This window comes from Dermochelys coriacea, chromosome 16 (assembly GCF_009764565.3).
Source record: "Dermochelys coriacea isolate rDerCor1 chromosome 16, rDerCor1.pri.v4, whole genome shotgun sequence".
NCBI lineage: Eukaryota > Metazoa > Chordata > Testudines > Dermochelyidae > Dermochelys > Dermochelys coriacea.
The window spans coordinates 15,139,503-15,156,282 of record NC_050083.1 but is presented as its reverse complement, the minus strand read 5'-3'; the positions used below and the strand labels follow the sequence as shown (position 1 = coordinate 15,156,282).

Here is a 16,780-nt window from a genome sequence, read left to right as displayed (position 1 = left end):
GCGCAATGAAAATCCCAGAGTGCAGCTAAGTGTACCTTGCTTTCAAGCCCTAAACAGGCTTCTGTTTTAACTGATTTCTTTTAAATACACCAGTGTCCAGTTCAGATACTTCAAACATTTAAAGGGAACACACAAGCTAAATATTACATGTAGTCACCTTGGTTCCAGAATGAAAAAGGAACTTTTTCAAGGCAGAATTTTAGACAAAAACCATGTGAATGGGTTGAGTTTTGAGCAGCTGTTCCATTTATCTTTTGTACCTTTGCTTTTAAAACACTCTCTCTAGACTGAAATAGTAAGAGGCCAGTCAACAGAAGTTGAATCAGTGTCGATTTTTTTCCCCGCATGCTCTGAAGGACAGGCCTTCTCCCATTTTTGTTTCCATCTCAATAGAAATGACAACTGACCTGAGATTTTGTTGCCTGCTGATATTTGACCAGCTGTAGTAGTGATGGTACATGGTATGGATGCAGATACAGGTGAAGACTGTGCCTTAAATGAGCTGGTTAGAGACCCCTAAAAATACAAACACCACTTAATGTAAATATTACTTCAATGCACAAGCGTATAATTGAAAAAACTTTTTTTTTTAAGTTACTCTGTAATTTTGAGGTGGATTTGGTGTTAAAAAAAGGAAAGGAGCACTAGATCTAGATAAAACTAGAAGAAGCTGGCCAAAGCACCTGCCAACACTAGCAATGCATCTTGTCCTAATCTGCAGTATTCCCCTTCCTATTACAGTTGTGAGACACATAGCTCTGCAAAACTCAATAGACAGTCCATACTCAACTCTTCCAATGAGTCTCCAGTCTAGCCCAGCAAACCTCTGTTACTGCAGTTCTGAGGCTCTCCTGAACAAAGACTGACAACGTTAATGGTTTTGGGATATGGATGACCATTAACCTGCTGTAGAATCTAATCCCCCAGTTGAAAAGGTTTTATAGAAAATACTGGATGCGGAGAATTATTCTTTCCCCTGATTTCACCACCAGCCTCTGTTTTTGCATCAACTCGGAATGTCCATTAACTCAGTTATCATTATCTCCCTCACTGTTAGTTTCAGACTGACTAGCCAGTCCTGATGCTACAGCAAGACCACGGCCACTTGCAGCCAGCAAGCTATTTTCAAAAACAAAACGAAAGCAGTAGAGTGAAGAGACATAATACAGATATGTCTGGCACTATCCAGTCAGGGTCACAGATTAAGCAGGAGTTTGAAAGGAATGCCAGATAGATATTGTAGAACGGGACTGCAAGACAACCTATTCAACAGCAGCAGAAACAGAGTGGTACACCATCTGCCTGGCACAATGCTTAATAGGTAAAAGGTAAATATCAAGAGATACCTGCTTGGCTTGATTTGTAGCAACGGTAGCCAAAACTTGGTGGACTGCTTGGGCTGCAGACTGAGGTACGGAAGATCTTTAAATAAAAAAATAAAATAAAATAAAGATTTAATGAAAGGCTAATTTAGAAGCAGGTCTCTCCCCAAAGAATCAACTTTTGAGAAGTCTAGTACAGCACTGACAGCAAAGATTCTGAACACGTGATTCTAGCAAAACCCAAATGAACAAATCAGATTATGGAATAAACCTCTTAAATGAATAAGCCCCATTTAACAGAGTGTGGCTGCAAATGTGTCTAAAGCTCTAGACTTAAGTGATCAAGTCTCCTTCACACCCATTTATGTCACTGAAAAGAAGGTAGTGAACTCCTCTCTATTTCAACAGGGAATTGAAGAAAGAATCAGCACGTCAGGGGACTGTGCGTGTTATACACCAGGCATAAAAAGGCAAGAGGCTTTCCACACATTCCAGAGTCTGGAACTGGATACAAATATATGCAACTCTCAAAAGCAATGAACAAAAGGAGACAAAAAATGTGGAAAAAACCCCCCTGCGCTTTGGCTTCAAAGTTGTACAAACAGTGAACTAGTGAGAAAGGGTGGTGGCCTGGTTAATCTGTGATTTATAATGTGATTGCTTGGTTAGGGTGATATGAAAGCTTAACTTGCTTTATAAACTGTACTTCTGAGCCCATGGGCAATCATTAGTGAAAGGCAACTACTACTGGGATGAAACCTAGCTCCCACTGTGCGTCACATTATGGCTCTAATTATTAGAACATGGCAATTGCCATAGAGTCACAGGAACTCTTCCCATTAGTGGTCCATTTGGTCCAATAACATAGGTTTTAGAAGAAAGCAGTAATGACCTGTTTTCCCCCACATCTAAACCAGTGACAGGTGCTCTGTAAAAAATTGATCTCTCTCCACTATGAGACAGACGAAGATTCAGAAGTACTCCTCTCTAGGCAGAAATCAAATCTGGGTCTCAAAAGTGCTGTAACTACTACACCACTCCAACTCCCACACACTAATCAGAAGTGTGTCAGTCAGTCACCCGGAAAACTCTCAGAATTTTCCTAACATCCCAAGGAAATGGGACGAGTACACACAAGAATGATTTCTCACAGCCATTTGCCTTTTTATTGCGGGTGAGGGGAGGGGAAGCTTGACTAGGATTTGATGCTTTAAACAAAGCTTTAAAAAGGACTGGCACTAATCGCAAGTCCTTCCCTACCAGCAACGAAAGCTCCCTGTGTTGCACACACTGGAATAGCCCTCTACCCAGCTACCACAATAACAATTTCAGCAACTGACTAGCATTAGAGAATGCTCAATATTAGAGGAAGGGAGGTGATGAGAAACTTCACAAGATGCTCAAGGTCCCTGGGTGTAGAGAGAATGAATAGATACCCCCATGGCATTGGTAACTGGATGAGAGTCTCTCTCTGTCAAGCTACTTGTTCAAGTCCAGGGCATGTTTGTTATGGCAAGTCATTACAACTGAAAAGTTCAATGGTCTATGTGCAATGAGTTGGCGATTTCAGTACAGTTTTTAGTAATCTGGAGTCCATATTCAAAATCATACTTGACACCCTCAGAGAGGCCAAGAATTAAAAGGGCAGGAAGAGTGAAGTGCTCTCTAGCAATCCCGTGGGTGGTCCATCCACAGCAAGGCAGTAGGGCATTGGTGTGGACAGATGGCTTCACTTCTTAGAACCCTCAATTCAGCACGTCTCACATGCACGAAGATGTACTCTGCGAAAGCTGCATCAGACAGAATTAACCCTATCTAGTGGCTCTAGAGGCATGCAGTGGTGCTCCTGGAAGGGTGCTTCATGTCCCTCTGCAGCCCATGTTCAGGGCAGCACTGACTGGTGCAAAGGGTTGTGGTGTGGAGGGGGTGGCAGAGGCTATAGCCAAGTCTCCTCAGGAGAACGCCTGCCCACTGCAGACATCCCACAGCCTAGAAAATAAGTCAGTGTTTGTACTAAACACAAACAGCATTTCTGGTTCTACCATATGCCCATCCATCAAGTGATTAAAGGCACTTCATTCTTGTGCCACACAGTGCATCCAACATCTGAGGTTATTTAGCATAACTCTACTCGTTAATGAGACAGCTTCTAGACAACTATTTTAGACCCTCTGATTAGCAAGGATCTTTTTCATCCAGATCCCTCTGTCTGCAGATTGTTACACACAAGTGCATTACGCTGTAACAGTAGTGCCCTATATCCTGAATGCTCTCCTCCAATCCTCAGGGCACAAGCTAGTCTTAAGATTCAGACCATGTCTTCCTGCCATTCAAGAACAAAGCCCTTTTACCTCAAGGGAAGGTGATGTCATGCATTTCTAATACTGAATCAAATGTCTAGGTCTGATGTGACATCATTCTGCATGCGCCCTCTCAGGACCACCACACACACACACACCCTCCCCACCCACCAGAACGACAATCATTCAGATGTATTATAACCAGACTACTACTGAAGCTTCAGGGAAGGGCACCCCACATTCCTGAACTGAATGAGAACAAGCTATGCAAGGAGTTGTAACCAGCCTGTACAGGGTGCACCGTGACCGATATCTCCACAGATGTTTTACCTTCAGCTCTACATACCACCAGCACACCCCGAGCCAAGTGTCAATAAAATTTGAAACCCAATAATGAAGGGGAAAAGCCAGTACCATGCCTGAAGGCTAGATTTGGTAAACATCACACAAAGATTCCTACAGGTCACAAATACATTGAGCACAGGGGGTTGCCATTTCAATACTCAGAATCAGTGTACTGACAACAGAACTTATTTGCTGGTCATCAACACAATATGCAAGATCCCAGGTGGAAACGCCATGCTAGCTTCCTATAGGTGATAATTTGAAAGCTCTTGCACAAACAATTTACTTGCCAAAAGCCCTATCTAACGCCCACTTGACTAATGCACAGCTCCAGCAGATGTGTACACCAAGTTCATTTCATTTCCATACAAACTAGATTATGTACAGAGTGCAGGGGAGACGGGAAAAGGCAGGATTCAACCTCAGACCCACTTACAGTCATAACACACTCCTAGCATTCTTTCATCCCAGGATCTGAAAGCACTTTTGAACATTAAGCCTAATCATACCTCTGGAAGTAAGTGAGCATTACATACATTTCACAGATGACTATAAAAGCATGACAGTTATGCAGCTTGCCCAAGATCACAAGAAATCTGTGGCAGGATTGGGAACAGAACTCAGGAATCTAACATACAGACCATTGCAATAACCCCTTGATCTCACTTCTCATTACAGGTGGGGTATTAACGACCAATGACTGGCAAAATAAGAGCATAAAGACTCTTCAGAAATACAAATCAGGAAGATAAGACATCCCCATAATTTCATTCCAGTGTTCCCTGAAGGTGCAGCAGAGCTGTATTCCTACTGTTGAACCACCCGAAGCAGTTCTCCTCTAGGAATGTTGTGTGCAGTACATAGCACTGCTCTCTCCTACGCACAATAATCAATGTTACAAGAGAGAAAATGAATGAGTTTCAGGGACTGCCAGGGCCTGCAGATGCCCGAGGCAAGCTAGAGGAACAAAGCAGGACATGCTTGGAGACACGAAGCTAGCTTATGTGAGTTGCAGTACAAATACAAATTCCTTTCTCCAAGAAATCAGAGAATTGGAACATTCACACACAGCTCAAATACTTGATTTCTAAACACTTCATGGTCAGCTAGAGGAGACAGTCACTTGCTAGAGAAAGATCTGTGGAGTTTTACTAAATAGAGAACGTGTCAATTAAAGTTCGCCTTCCCAAATCAGCTTTTTACAGGGACAGGGAGGAAGAGGGTTCTCTGGACCTTCTCCCCTAGTCTTGCGTCCCTAAGTCAACAGTTGTGGCACTTCTACTGGCAGTGGAGTTGCTGCTCCTTTGGGGAGCCACAAGTGTTTGGGAAAATTCTTTAATCAACAGCCTTTTTTGTTTTCCTAATTAAGAGACTATTAAACTAGGCTTAAAGGTCACCTGTGTCTTATCAATGGGTTTGCGTCTTACGCTGCCACTGTTGCCGGGGCTCAGAGCCTCTCTGTGCTTTCTGCTTCTGCAGGGGGCCTTCGGCAGAGAGGTGCTGCAGGGCAAAACCCTCAGCATGAAGTCTCTCTGTTGAAAGCCACCTGCTGGAGCAGAGGGCAAAGAGGCTCTCAGTGCAGGCAGCAGATATCTTTCTAGCTGAATTGTTGCATGGCCTGGCAAGTGCTTGTGTCTGGGGTGCTCCCAACACTGGAGGGTTCCAGAGTATTGCATACTAGAAGCATATGGAAATTCAACTAAGGGCTGTGCAGGGGCTTTGAACAGAAGCTGGGCCCTAGACTCACATTTAACAGAGGAGCACGTTCCAGGAGAAATGAAGAACAAAGAGACAAAAGCAGGGGAGAAAGGCTACAGAGTAAACAGCTAGGAGATTCAACAGGTGACAGGGTGTGAATGAAATATTCAGCTTCTTAAGAGCCCTCCTGGTCCCAAACCCATTATAAAAAAAAGAACTCTAAAGTATAATACACCCGAAAATGTCAGGTACTGAGTTTTGTGACAAGGGAGAGTTCTCAGCTGCTGCAGGCTTTTTTGATCCCATGTCTGCAGAATCCAAAGTTGAGATATATAATACACACACGTCAGCCCTGGAAACCCTTAACTAACTTTTATCATCATAATGCAAAATACAGCAAAAAATAGTTTGAAGCATCCTGTCAGGCAGCATCAAAAAATGCACTTTCCATTGTCACTTTCAGTCACTGGTATCAGCTGGTCAAGGAAAGTGACAATTTCCAAAGCCAGTGCAGATATGAAATCACCCTCAGTGAAAGGCCACCTTTCATCAGCAAAGCAGGATTACTTCTGTTACATGGACAGTTAACTTACTCAAACACTGCTACAGCCATAAAAAAAAAAAAAACTTTCACTTCTAGCTTCTTCTGCCTCCTCTTGGCTACACACAACCACATATCCCCACACAAAAGGAACTCTCAAATTACAAAGGTCTATTATAGACCTGATCTAGTCCATCTTATAAACTCCAATTTCTCTGACTGCTACCGACCAGGACATTCATATTCTCTCCTCCTGCTCACGACCTGAATTCACTTCACTGAATGCGTTAAGCCTCTCCTCCTACTATGCCTGTTTAAACTTTATGTTAAAATAGCTACAGACTAACTTTAAATTTAAAGTAAACATAAAACAAGAATCTAAAAGTCCTTGAATACTTCAGATTAAAAAAAGTTAAAGATATCTGCTATGATTTCATGAAACAAGTCCACTTAAAAATATATATATACATACACACACACCACTTTTTTTCAGAGGGTCTCAAAGTGCTTCACAAAATATTGTGCCCACTGCACAGATGAGGAAACTGAGGCAGAGGGTGCTCAAGGTCTCACAGTGACTCAGTGACAGAGCACCAAACAAAAGTCTGCCACTAGATAATGCTGATTCATTGAAGGCACTCTGGTTACATAGCACATATCAAGTATAAGGCAGACATCTTGTGTATTATTGCTCAAAACTACATCTTGAAGTTTTGTGTTGACAGACTAGAACCTAGTGATAAAGATGCAGCCTCACTGTGTGGTGCTGGATGTTACATCTTGCCAACGTCTCTGAGGAAGCTCATAGTAGGTAGGTGATATGGAAGGGGGGGGTTCAGCTGCTGTGACCTGCACTGGATGTGCCATGTTTGTCTTTCTTCCACAGGACAGAAGCGACTTTGTCTGTACAAAGTGCAAGCTGGTCTCCATATTGGAAGAGAAGATTGAAGGTCTGGAGCAACAGGTAACGACCCTGCGTTGTATACGAGAGACTGAGGATTTTCTGGACCAAACTCAGGATAGCCTTCTAGAGGCACAAAGCTCTAAAGATATAGAGCAGGTTGCACAGAGGAGCCAAGAGGCCAGTGAAGAAGCTTGGCAACATGTGACCTCCAGAAGAGGTAAGCGGAATGTCCGGGTTCCAGTAACACAGACACAGGTAACTAACCGCTTTCATGTTCTCTCCACAGGTACCATTGCGGAGAGTGGACCAGATGATAGGTCTGGGGGGAGAAAGCAGAAGGAGACTCCGCTGGTTGGGAGGCATGAGATGCGATGTCCTGAGGTTGGGGGTTCCACGACCACCACTCCCAAGAGGAGAAGGCGGGTGGTGGTGGTCGGGGACTCTCTCCTCCGGGGGACTGAGTCATCTATCTGCCGCCCTGACCGGGAAAACCGAGAAGTCTGCTGCTTGCCAGGGGCTAAGATTCGTGATGTGACGGAGAGACTGCCGAGACTCATCAAGCCCTCGGATCGCTACCCCTTCCTGCTTCTCCACGTGGGCACCAATGATACTGCCAAGAATGACCTTGAGCGGATCACTGCGGACTACGTGGCTCTGGGAAGAAGGATAAAGGAGTTGGAGGCGCAAGTGGTGTTCTCGTCCATCCTCCCCGTGGAAGGAAAAGGCCTGGGTAGGGACCGTCGAATCGTGGAGGTCAACGAATGGCTACGCAGGTGGTGTCGGAGAGAAGGCTTTGGATTCTTTGACCATGGGATGGTGTTCCATGAAGGAGGAGTGCTGGGCAGAGACGGGCTCCATCTTACGAAGAGAGGGAAGAACATCTTTGCCAGCAGGCTGGCTAACCTAGTGAGGAGGGCTTTAAACTAGGTTCACCGGGGGAAGGAGACCAAAGCCCTGAGGTAAGTGGGAAAGCGGGATACCGGGAGGAAGCACAGGCAGGAATGTCTGTGAGGGGAGGGCTCCTGCCTCATACTGGGAATGAGGGGCGATCAACAGGTTATCTCAAGTGCTTATATACAAATGCACAAAGCCTTGGAAACAAGCAGGGAGAACTGGAGGTCCTGGTGATGTCAAGGAATTATGACGTGATTGGAATAACAGAGACTTGGTGGGATAACTCACATGACTGGAGTACAGTCATGGATGGTTATAAACTGTTCAGGAAGGACAGGCAGGGCAGAAAAGGTGGGGGAGTAGCACTGTATGTAAGGGAGCAGTATGACTGCTCAGAGCTCCGGTACGAAACTGTGGAAAAACCTGAGTGTCTCTGGATTAAGTTTAGAAGTGTGTGCAACAAGAGTGATGTCATGGTGGGAGTCTGCTATAGACCACCGGACCAGGGGGATGAGGTGGATGAGGCTTTCTTCCGGCAACTCACGGAAGCTACTAGATCGCATGCCCTGATTCTCATGGGTGACTTTAATTTTCCTGATATCTGCTGGGAGAGCAATACAGCAGTGCATAGACAATCCAGGAAGTTTTTGGAAAGCGTAGGGGACAATTTCCTGGTGCAAGTGCTAGGGGAGCCAACTAGGGGGAGTGCTTTTCTTGACCTGCTGCTCACAAACCGGGTAGAATTAGTGGGGGAAGCAAAAGTGGATGGGAATCTGGGAGGCAGTGACCATGAGTTGGTTGAGTTCAGGATCCTGACACAGGGAAGAAAGGTAAGCAGCAGGATACGGACCCTGGACTTCAGGAAAGCAGACTTTGACTCCCTCAGGGAACAGATGGCCAGGATCCCCTGGGGGACTAACATGAAAGGGAAGGGAGTCCAGGAGAGCTGGCTGTATTTCAAGGAATCCCTGTTGAGGTTACAGGGACAAACCATCCCGATGAGTCGAAAGAATAGTAAATATGGCAGGCGACCAGCTTGGCTTAATGGTGAAATCCTAGCGGATCTTAAACATAAAAAAGAAGCTTACAAGAAGTGGAAGGTTGGACATATGACCAGGGAAGAGTATAAAAATATTGCTCGGGCATGTAGGAAAGATATCAGGAGGGCCAAATCGCACCTGGAGCTGCAGCTAGCAAGAGATGTCAAGAGTAACAAGAAGGGTTTCTTCAGGTATGTTGGCAACAAGAAGAAAGCCAAGGAAAGTGTGGGCCCCTTACTGAATGAGGGAGGCAAGCTAGTGACAGAGGATGTGGAAAAAGCTAATGTACTCAATGCTTTTTTTTGCCTCTGTTTTCACTAACAAGGTCAGCTCCCAGACTGCTGTGCTGGGCATCACAAAATGGGGAAGAGATGGCCAGCCCTCTGTAGAGATAGAGGTGGTTAGGGACTATTTAGAAAAGCTGGACGTGCACAAGTCCATGGGGCCGGACGAATTGCATCCGAGAGTGCTGAGGGAATTGGCGGCTGTGATTGCAGAGCCCTTGGCCATTATCTTTGAAAACTCGTGGCGAACGGGGGAAGTCCCGGATGACTGGAAAAAGGCTAATGTAGTGCCCATCTTTAAAAAAGGGAAGAAGGAGGATCCTGGGAACTACAGGCCGGTCAGCCTCACCTCAGTCCCTGGAAAAATCATGGAGCAGGTCCTCAAAGAATCAATCCTGAAGCACTTAGAGGAGAGGAAAGTGATCAGGAACAGTCAGCATGGATTCACCAAGGGAAGGTCATGCCTGACTAATCTAATCGCCTTTTATGATGAGATTACTGGTTCTGTGGATGAAGGGAAAGCAGTGGATGTATTGTTTCTTGACTTTAGCAAAGCTTTTGACACGGTCTCCCACAGCATTCTTGCCAGCAAGTTAAGGAAGTATGGGCTGGATGAATGCACTATAAGGTGGGTAGAAAGCTGGCTGGATTGTCGGGCTCAACGGGTAGTGATCAATGGCTCCATGTCTAGTTGGCAGCCGGTGTCAAGTGGAGTGCCCCAGGGGTCGGTCCTGGGGCCCGTTTTGTTCAATATCTTCATAAATGATCTGGAGGATGGTGTGGATTGCACTCTCAGCAAATTTGCGGATGATACTAAACTGGGAGGAGTGGTAGATACGCTGGAGGGGAGGGATAGGATACAGAAGGACCTAGACAAATTGGAAGATTGGGCCAAAAGAAATCTAATGAGGTTCAATAAGGATAAGTGCAGGGTCCTGCACTTAGGATGGAAGAATCCAATGCACCGCTACAGACTAGGGACCGAATGGCTCGGCAGCAGTTCTGCGGAAAAGGACCTAGGGGTGACAGTGGACGAGAAGCTGGATATGAGTCAGCAGTGTGCCCTTGTTGCCAAGAAGGCCAATGGCATTTTGGGATGTATAAGTAGGGGCATAGCGAGCAGATCGAGGGACGTGATCGTTCCCCTCTATTCGACACTGGTGAGGCCTCATCTGGAGTACTGTGTCCAGTTTTGGGCCCCACACTACAAGAAGGATGTGGATAAATTGGAAAGAGTACAGCGAAGGGCAACAAAAATGATTAGGGGTCTAGAGCACATGACTTATGAGGAGAGGCTGAGGGAGCTGGGATTGTTTAGTCTGCAGAAGAGAAGAATGAGGGGGGATTTGATAGCTGCTTTCAACTACCTGAAAGGGGGTTTCAAAGAGGATGGCTCTAGACTGTTCTCAATGGTAGCAGATGACAGAACGAGGAGTAATGGTCTCAAGTTGCAATGGGGGAGGTTTAGATTGGATATTAGGAAAAACTTTTTCACTAAGAGGGTGGTGAAACACTGGAATGCGTTACCTAGGGAGGTGGTAGAATCTCCTTCCTTAGAGGTTTTTAAGGTCAGGCTTGACAAAGCCCTGGCTAGGATGATTTAACTGGGACTTGGTCCTGCTTTGAGCAGGGGGTTGGACTAGATGACCTTCTGGGGTCCCTTCCAACCCTGATATTCTATGATTCTATGATTCTTTGTTATAATATATAAAGAAATTAAGAGAATAAAAAGACTCACTGATTCAGCCTTCCTGCTCCTTCTGCTAGAGCAGTACAGAATGTCAGCATACAGGAGCAGAATGCTGTCGTAATGCGTCGAAGTAAAAGCCAGATCAGATGTGTCAGCTATTACCTTCTGTATTCACAAAGGTTTTCCAAACCAATTTCAATCACAGATTTATGTACAGAGATCATATCAATTTGTACATTTCTCTGTTCCGTTGTCAAATTACATCCAGATATCACTGAAGACATTTCAGTGATTTACTCTTTGCAGTAAGAACTTAAATTACTTTTAAAATCAGAGAAAGGTATAAGCATCATCTCCATGTAAATGATTTTGTGCAACTCATGACCTTAACATTTATCAAAAAATTTCTTCCCAAAGGGGAAATGATAGTGAGCCATTGATGTGTTATTAGAATATGATTTCTACTCACTCAATGCAGCTACGTTTGCTTGGACTGATGAATGTTGGTGCAATAGATATATAGGATGTTTATTAAAAAGGTGCCAGATTGAAGGCAAAGCACAGAGCAGGTAAAATACAGGCAGAGGTGGGGCAAGCTTCCCCACACAGTCCCACAATGCTTCAGGACTGTTCTGAAGGGGTCACCTCTCTGATTGAGAGGAAAATTTAGTCTTCGAGCTCCTTCAATCCTTAGCTCTTCTGATTAAACTATTAACAAAGGAAAGTCTGGTTCCAACTGTGGAGATGCCCTTTGGTTTTTTTGGCGAGGAGATCAACCATACACTAACAACTGGACTGAGGCCACCAACTTGTTTAACTACAGGCCACAGAACACCTGACTAGATAATGACTAGAAATCATTGCAGCTCAACAGCCCAGAGAAGGTGTTGCTGTGGCAAGAGAAAAACAGGTAGCCTGAAGTAGCAAAAACTGACAACAACTTTGCTGGATGGATGCTCTTTATTTAGTAATCAATGTGACTGGCTACCATGGGCTCTATTTGGTAGATTTTTTTTAGATGGTACACTTTTATGAGGTCAGTTATACAATAAGGCTATAAAAGCCTTTGAAATATAAAGGTATATGGCACCCCATGAATTATAGATACAGATCGATACTGCAAGTCTAAAAGTATTTGAAGCTAAAATAGTTTATCATAGAGTTCAAGTTAACACTCATCCAAGACGTGCATCGATTGTTCATTTTGGAAACAGCATTTCTAACAAGGCTGCATAACAGTGAGATGATTATTGAGGCAATATAGTTTAGATATAGTTTTACTCCTGGGGGAATTCTGCGCCACCGCACACATGCATAATTAATGTGCCACACATTTTTCATTTTTTTGTTGTTGCAGAGAATAGCTTCTGCTGGAAAGTTGCTGCCGTTCTACCTTTTGCACACAAGAGGGCGCTATGGCACTAGAACAGAGCAGCCGCTCCTGGCCAGCCTCTGCAGAAAATAACTGTCTGGAAAGTTGCTGCAATTCTGCCTTTTCCCCATCAGAGGGCACTGTGGCGCTAGACACAGAAGCCACTCCCAGCCAGCTAGGGAAGAGAAACAGCCTGCAGTGCCTTCTTCACAATGCCTGTCAGGTCAGGTCAGGAGACAGACAGCGTGGGACTGCTGGGGGTCAGACTGGGGTTCATAAGGGCTAGTGGGGGAGGCCAGACTGGGGCAGGGGCTGAACAGGAGTGGAGGCACAAGGCCACGGTGAGAAGAAGCTGCAGGACCATATGGGGATGGGGGAGGAGGTGCAGAGTCACATGGGGGAAGGGGATGGCTGAGTGGGGACACAGACATAAGGACGGGGGAGGGGGTGCAGGGCTACATGGGGAAGGGGCACAGCTGAATGGGGGCACAGACACATAGGGATAGGGGGAGGGGGTGTCTGAGTGGGGGTGGAGGGACATGTGGACACATGGGGATGCAAGGACACATGGGGACAGGGGCAGATGTGCCTGACTGAATGGGAGAGGCTAGGGGTCAGCCAGGGTCTGCGTGGGGGAAGCTCGCTTAACAAGCCCTCCCCACCCCACCCCCCCAAAAAAAACTGTTTTATACTTTTCCCACCCATACCCAACAGCCCTCCAAGTTCACACCCTGGCTCCTTCCCAGAAATTACTTCCCTCTCCCTCAGCTCCTCCATTATCCCCGACTCCCCCAAGCCCTTGCACTGTGTCTGAGGGGTGCAGGAAATATGGTTCTGTATTATAGTTTAAATGAATTAATACAGAACTGAGTAATAATATGTCTAGTAAGGAATCTATTTGTCAAAAAACATTTCCTGAATCTTTTTTTGTCGTCTGTATTGTTACAGACATACTTGCTGACAGGTATTTTGAAATAAATTACTCAAAATAATAATTGAAACTGGTGTGATTATATTGTGTTGTTTTGACAAACAAAATATGCAGAATTTTGCAATGTTGTGCGCAGAATTTTTAATTTTTTGGCACAGAACATGCAACAAACTTAAACCATGCAGAGATCACTTCCACAGGCTCATCCCAATTTGGCTTTTGGCAGGAGTTCTGGGCACCGTTATTTGGTAGTCTACAGCTCTTCAAGAAAGTACTGTCTCAGAGGAAGGTAGGGAAAATGCTTTTAGGGAAAATGAAATACTAAGGAACTTCTGAACCTTCTCCAAGCATAGACCCTCCAAGTTGGACTCCCAGAGGTAAGCAACAACTGATGCTCACCTTTAGAAAACACCTTTTCAAAAGGCATTCTGATAAGCTACTTCAAAATAATTCTGCTTTCCCTTCTCCATCAAAAAGAGGAATACAAAATACATGAAATCCAGAAGTGGCAAACTGAAATAGTCTCAAGAGGAGCATGTCCAATGCACATCATTGTCCAGGATAAAGCATTTGCAATTCCAGACAATTTACACTGGAAGCAAATGGTGAATTTCTCTTTTTGTAATACCTTTTTTCCTTTTCTTTTTTCTTTCTTTTTTTTTTTAATCTTGGCAGGAATACAGCATAATCCTTAATTCCTCTAATACTTTTCAGTGGAAATCTCTCCTCCCTCACTTTTAAAAAAATCATTCATTTCTCTTCGTTTAAACTATCACAGAAAAACAAAACAAGAAGATTTCAAGATCATTACTGACAGAGAAAAGAATTAGTTTTCTGGCTGGCGGCACTGCCTGGTGAGAAGAGAGAAATCCATGGAATGACCTGAGTTGGCAGCTGGCTGTGGAGTATGGGAAGGCCAACAGTTTCAGTTAAACTCATAGGGAAGTCAGAACTGCTTGATAAATTGTAAATTAAACAGTGAGCTCATATTCCTGGGTTTCTGTTGAGCAAGACAGCCTAGCATCTGGATACATTTCTGGGGAGCTCTGCCCCTAATTAATATTTAATCCTTGATATATCAAGGGTTTTCTACTGTGAAGAAATTCTAACAATGCAAGTTACCAGAGAAGCTGGAGTATAAACTTAATCCTTCAGGGCAGGAACCCAGGGGCATGGGATTAGAGAATTAAACTACAGAGCAGATGTTTTCTATGGCAGAAGGAACAAACAGGAGAGCAGCTGGACAGCTCAAACCCACAGACACCCACTCAGTTTCAGATGGGTGTGTTTTCCCCATTCAAAAGTAGAGGATACATGCAAAAATACTAGTAACTGGGGAAGTGGGGACCATACAGCAAAGTTTCAAGCTCGCCACTGAGGTAATAGGATCCAGAGTTTGCATTAGCAATGAAAACATAGGATCTAGAACCATAACAGAAAGGGGATGTACCAACATATTTTATATTTACATACAACCTAATAATGAAAAGCAAACTTAATACTGATCCACTAGCCTAGATTATCAGGACTCTAAAACGGACACTGGAAATTTCCTGTTTAGGCAAATCATGTAGCATGTCCTTGAACAACTCGGGGAGGACAGTACCCACCACCTCTCCCCAGCAAGACCTGTGTGCTAACAAAACAGCAAGGAGCAGCTGTGCATTCCTGCATTACACCCCAAAACACTTCCACTTCAACAGATTCAGATTATATGAAGCAGTAATACTGCCCCCTACTGGCAGATGAACCTTATTGCAAGGGCTAATTAAAGGAATATATTAAAATGTAGAAAGAAAAGGAGTACCCGTGGCACTTTAGAGACTAACATTTATTAGAGCATAAGCTTTCGTGAGCTACAGCTAAGGTGCCACGGGTACTCCTTTTCTTTTTGCGAATACAGACTAACACGGCTGCTACTCTGAAACCTGTCATTAAAATGTAGAGAAAGGAAAATTGTTCACGCACCCTATTACTGCAGAAACAGCAGGGGCTGAGGCATTGTTCTTCAGTTCTCGCACGTTCACCACCTGAGGGACATTCTTCAGAGTTGATTCAGTCAAGGAGGTGCTCACTGCTTTAAGAGTGAACAGAGATGAATCCCACCAATTAGCTGAAATATTCCATTGCATGTGAATTGTACAAGTACCCAGAAGAGTAGCTTCTTAACTAGACCACCACCTATGTACACTTGGGAGGACGGGGAGGGAATCTGCAGTACACTAGCTACAAGGGAACTCCTGATCTATTCAAATCAGCAGAACAATTTGGCTCAAATTTGATATGAGTAATTTATTGCTGATTAGAAAACTTGTGACTTATGAGAGCTCATCTATGATATATAGAGAATTTTTGATAACTATGCATGGAGGACATTAATAACTGGTGTGATAACTGGTATCACTACTTGACAGATCTCCTGATTGCAATTCAGAATTCTGGCCATTTTATCCTTGGAACTGTGATTATGATCATATCTCTTTCTTTGCTCTCATCCCCTCCCCGCCAAAAAATCTTTCAGTGGAGAATAAAAGTCTATATTAAGGTGCCAAAATTATACTGTAAAAGAATGGCAATGTAGAAATACCTATTGAGTGTGCATGATTGCTATTTTGGCCACATAAATGCATGCTCTGTTTGTGGGGGCAATGTCATATAAACTTTACTATAATTTAGACTGTAATTACTGTGTAGAATTACTTATCGTAAATTAGTTAGATTACTTTGTATTACTCCAATTTAGATAATACAATCCAGCTTACTGGATTCTGTAATATTTGGAATTACTGTATTTTGCATTGAGAGATTTATAGAGTAAGTCATGCTTAACACAAATCTCTTACCTTGCCCTTTTTTCCCCCCTCCTTTCCCTTATTAACGTCTAAAATTAATAAAAAAAATTTAAATTCCTAATTTACTTTTCCAGTATTCATGCTGTTCATCTACTTTTTGCAGTTCCATTCACCTTGGACAAGCAAGACACACTAGTCAGTTTCCTTTTTGTATGTAGCTGAATTTTATTTCCTGCAATGATTGGGTGCTACAAGGGATGTGTAAATCCAACAAAAAAAAAAAAAACCCCAAAAACCAACCCCTCGTATATGGAGATTTTTCTATTAAGGTCTTTTAAAACCCCACAGCCAGATCTAAGGACTAACCTACCTGACAGTGTTCCTTTAATATTAATATTAATATTAAACCTTTCTAAAATATACATCTTTTAACATAACTAACATGGTGAACAACTATTAGGATGGGCAACACATCTTTTCCTTTTACCTTTCATTAATCACAGAGGATTTTTACATAGATTAATTATTATTTCAGTTGTGCAATCATCATCTATCAAGAATTCCTTGGGGCTTATGTATATCAGATGATTGTAATGTTAGTTTTTGAAGATATATAGCAGGCGTGGCCAACCTGTGCCTGAGAAGGAGCCAAAATTTACCAGTGTAC

The 16,780-nt window shown here is 43.7% G+C and overlaps 1 protein-coding gene across 5 annotated transcripts in view; it reads right to left on the bottom strand.

Moving 5' to 3' along the window:
- The window catches only part of NUP214 (nucleoporin 214), an 82,459-nt gene that overhangs the window by 29,903 nt on the left and 35,776 nt on the right, over positions 1-16,780 (bottom strand). For 3 of the 5 annotated variants that reach the window (XM_038374392.2, XM_038374395.2, XM_043498495.1), the window contains exons 24-26: positions 15,290-15,398; positions 1,347-1,422; positions 408-516 (exon numbers count right to left, since the gene is read on the bottom strand). In XM_038374392.2, coding sequence (XP_038230320.1) covers positions 408-516; positions 1,347-1,422; positions 15,290-15,398 — 294 coding nt within the window. The remainder of the gene's footprint in view (positions 1-407; positions 517-1,346; positions 1,423-15,289; positions 15,399-16,780) is intronic. The other 2 variants (XM_038374393.2, XM_043498494.1) reach the window with 1 other exon arrangement.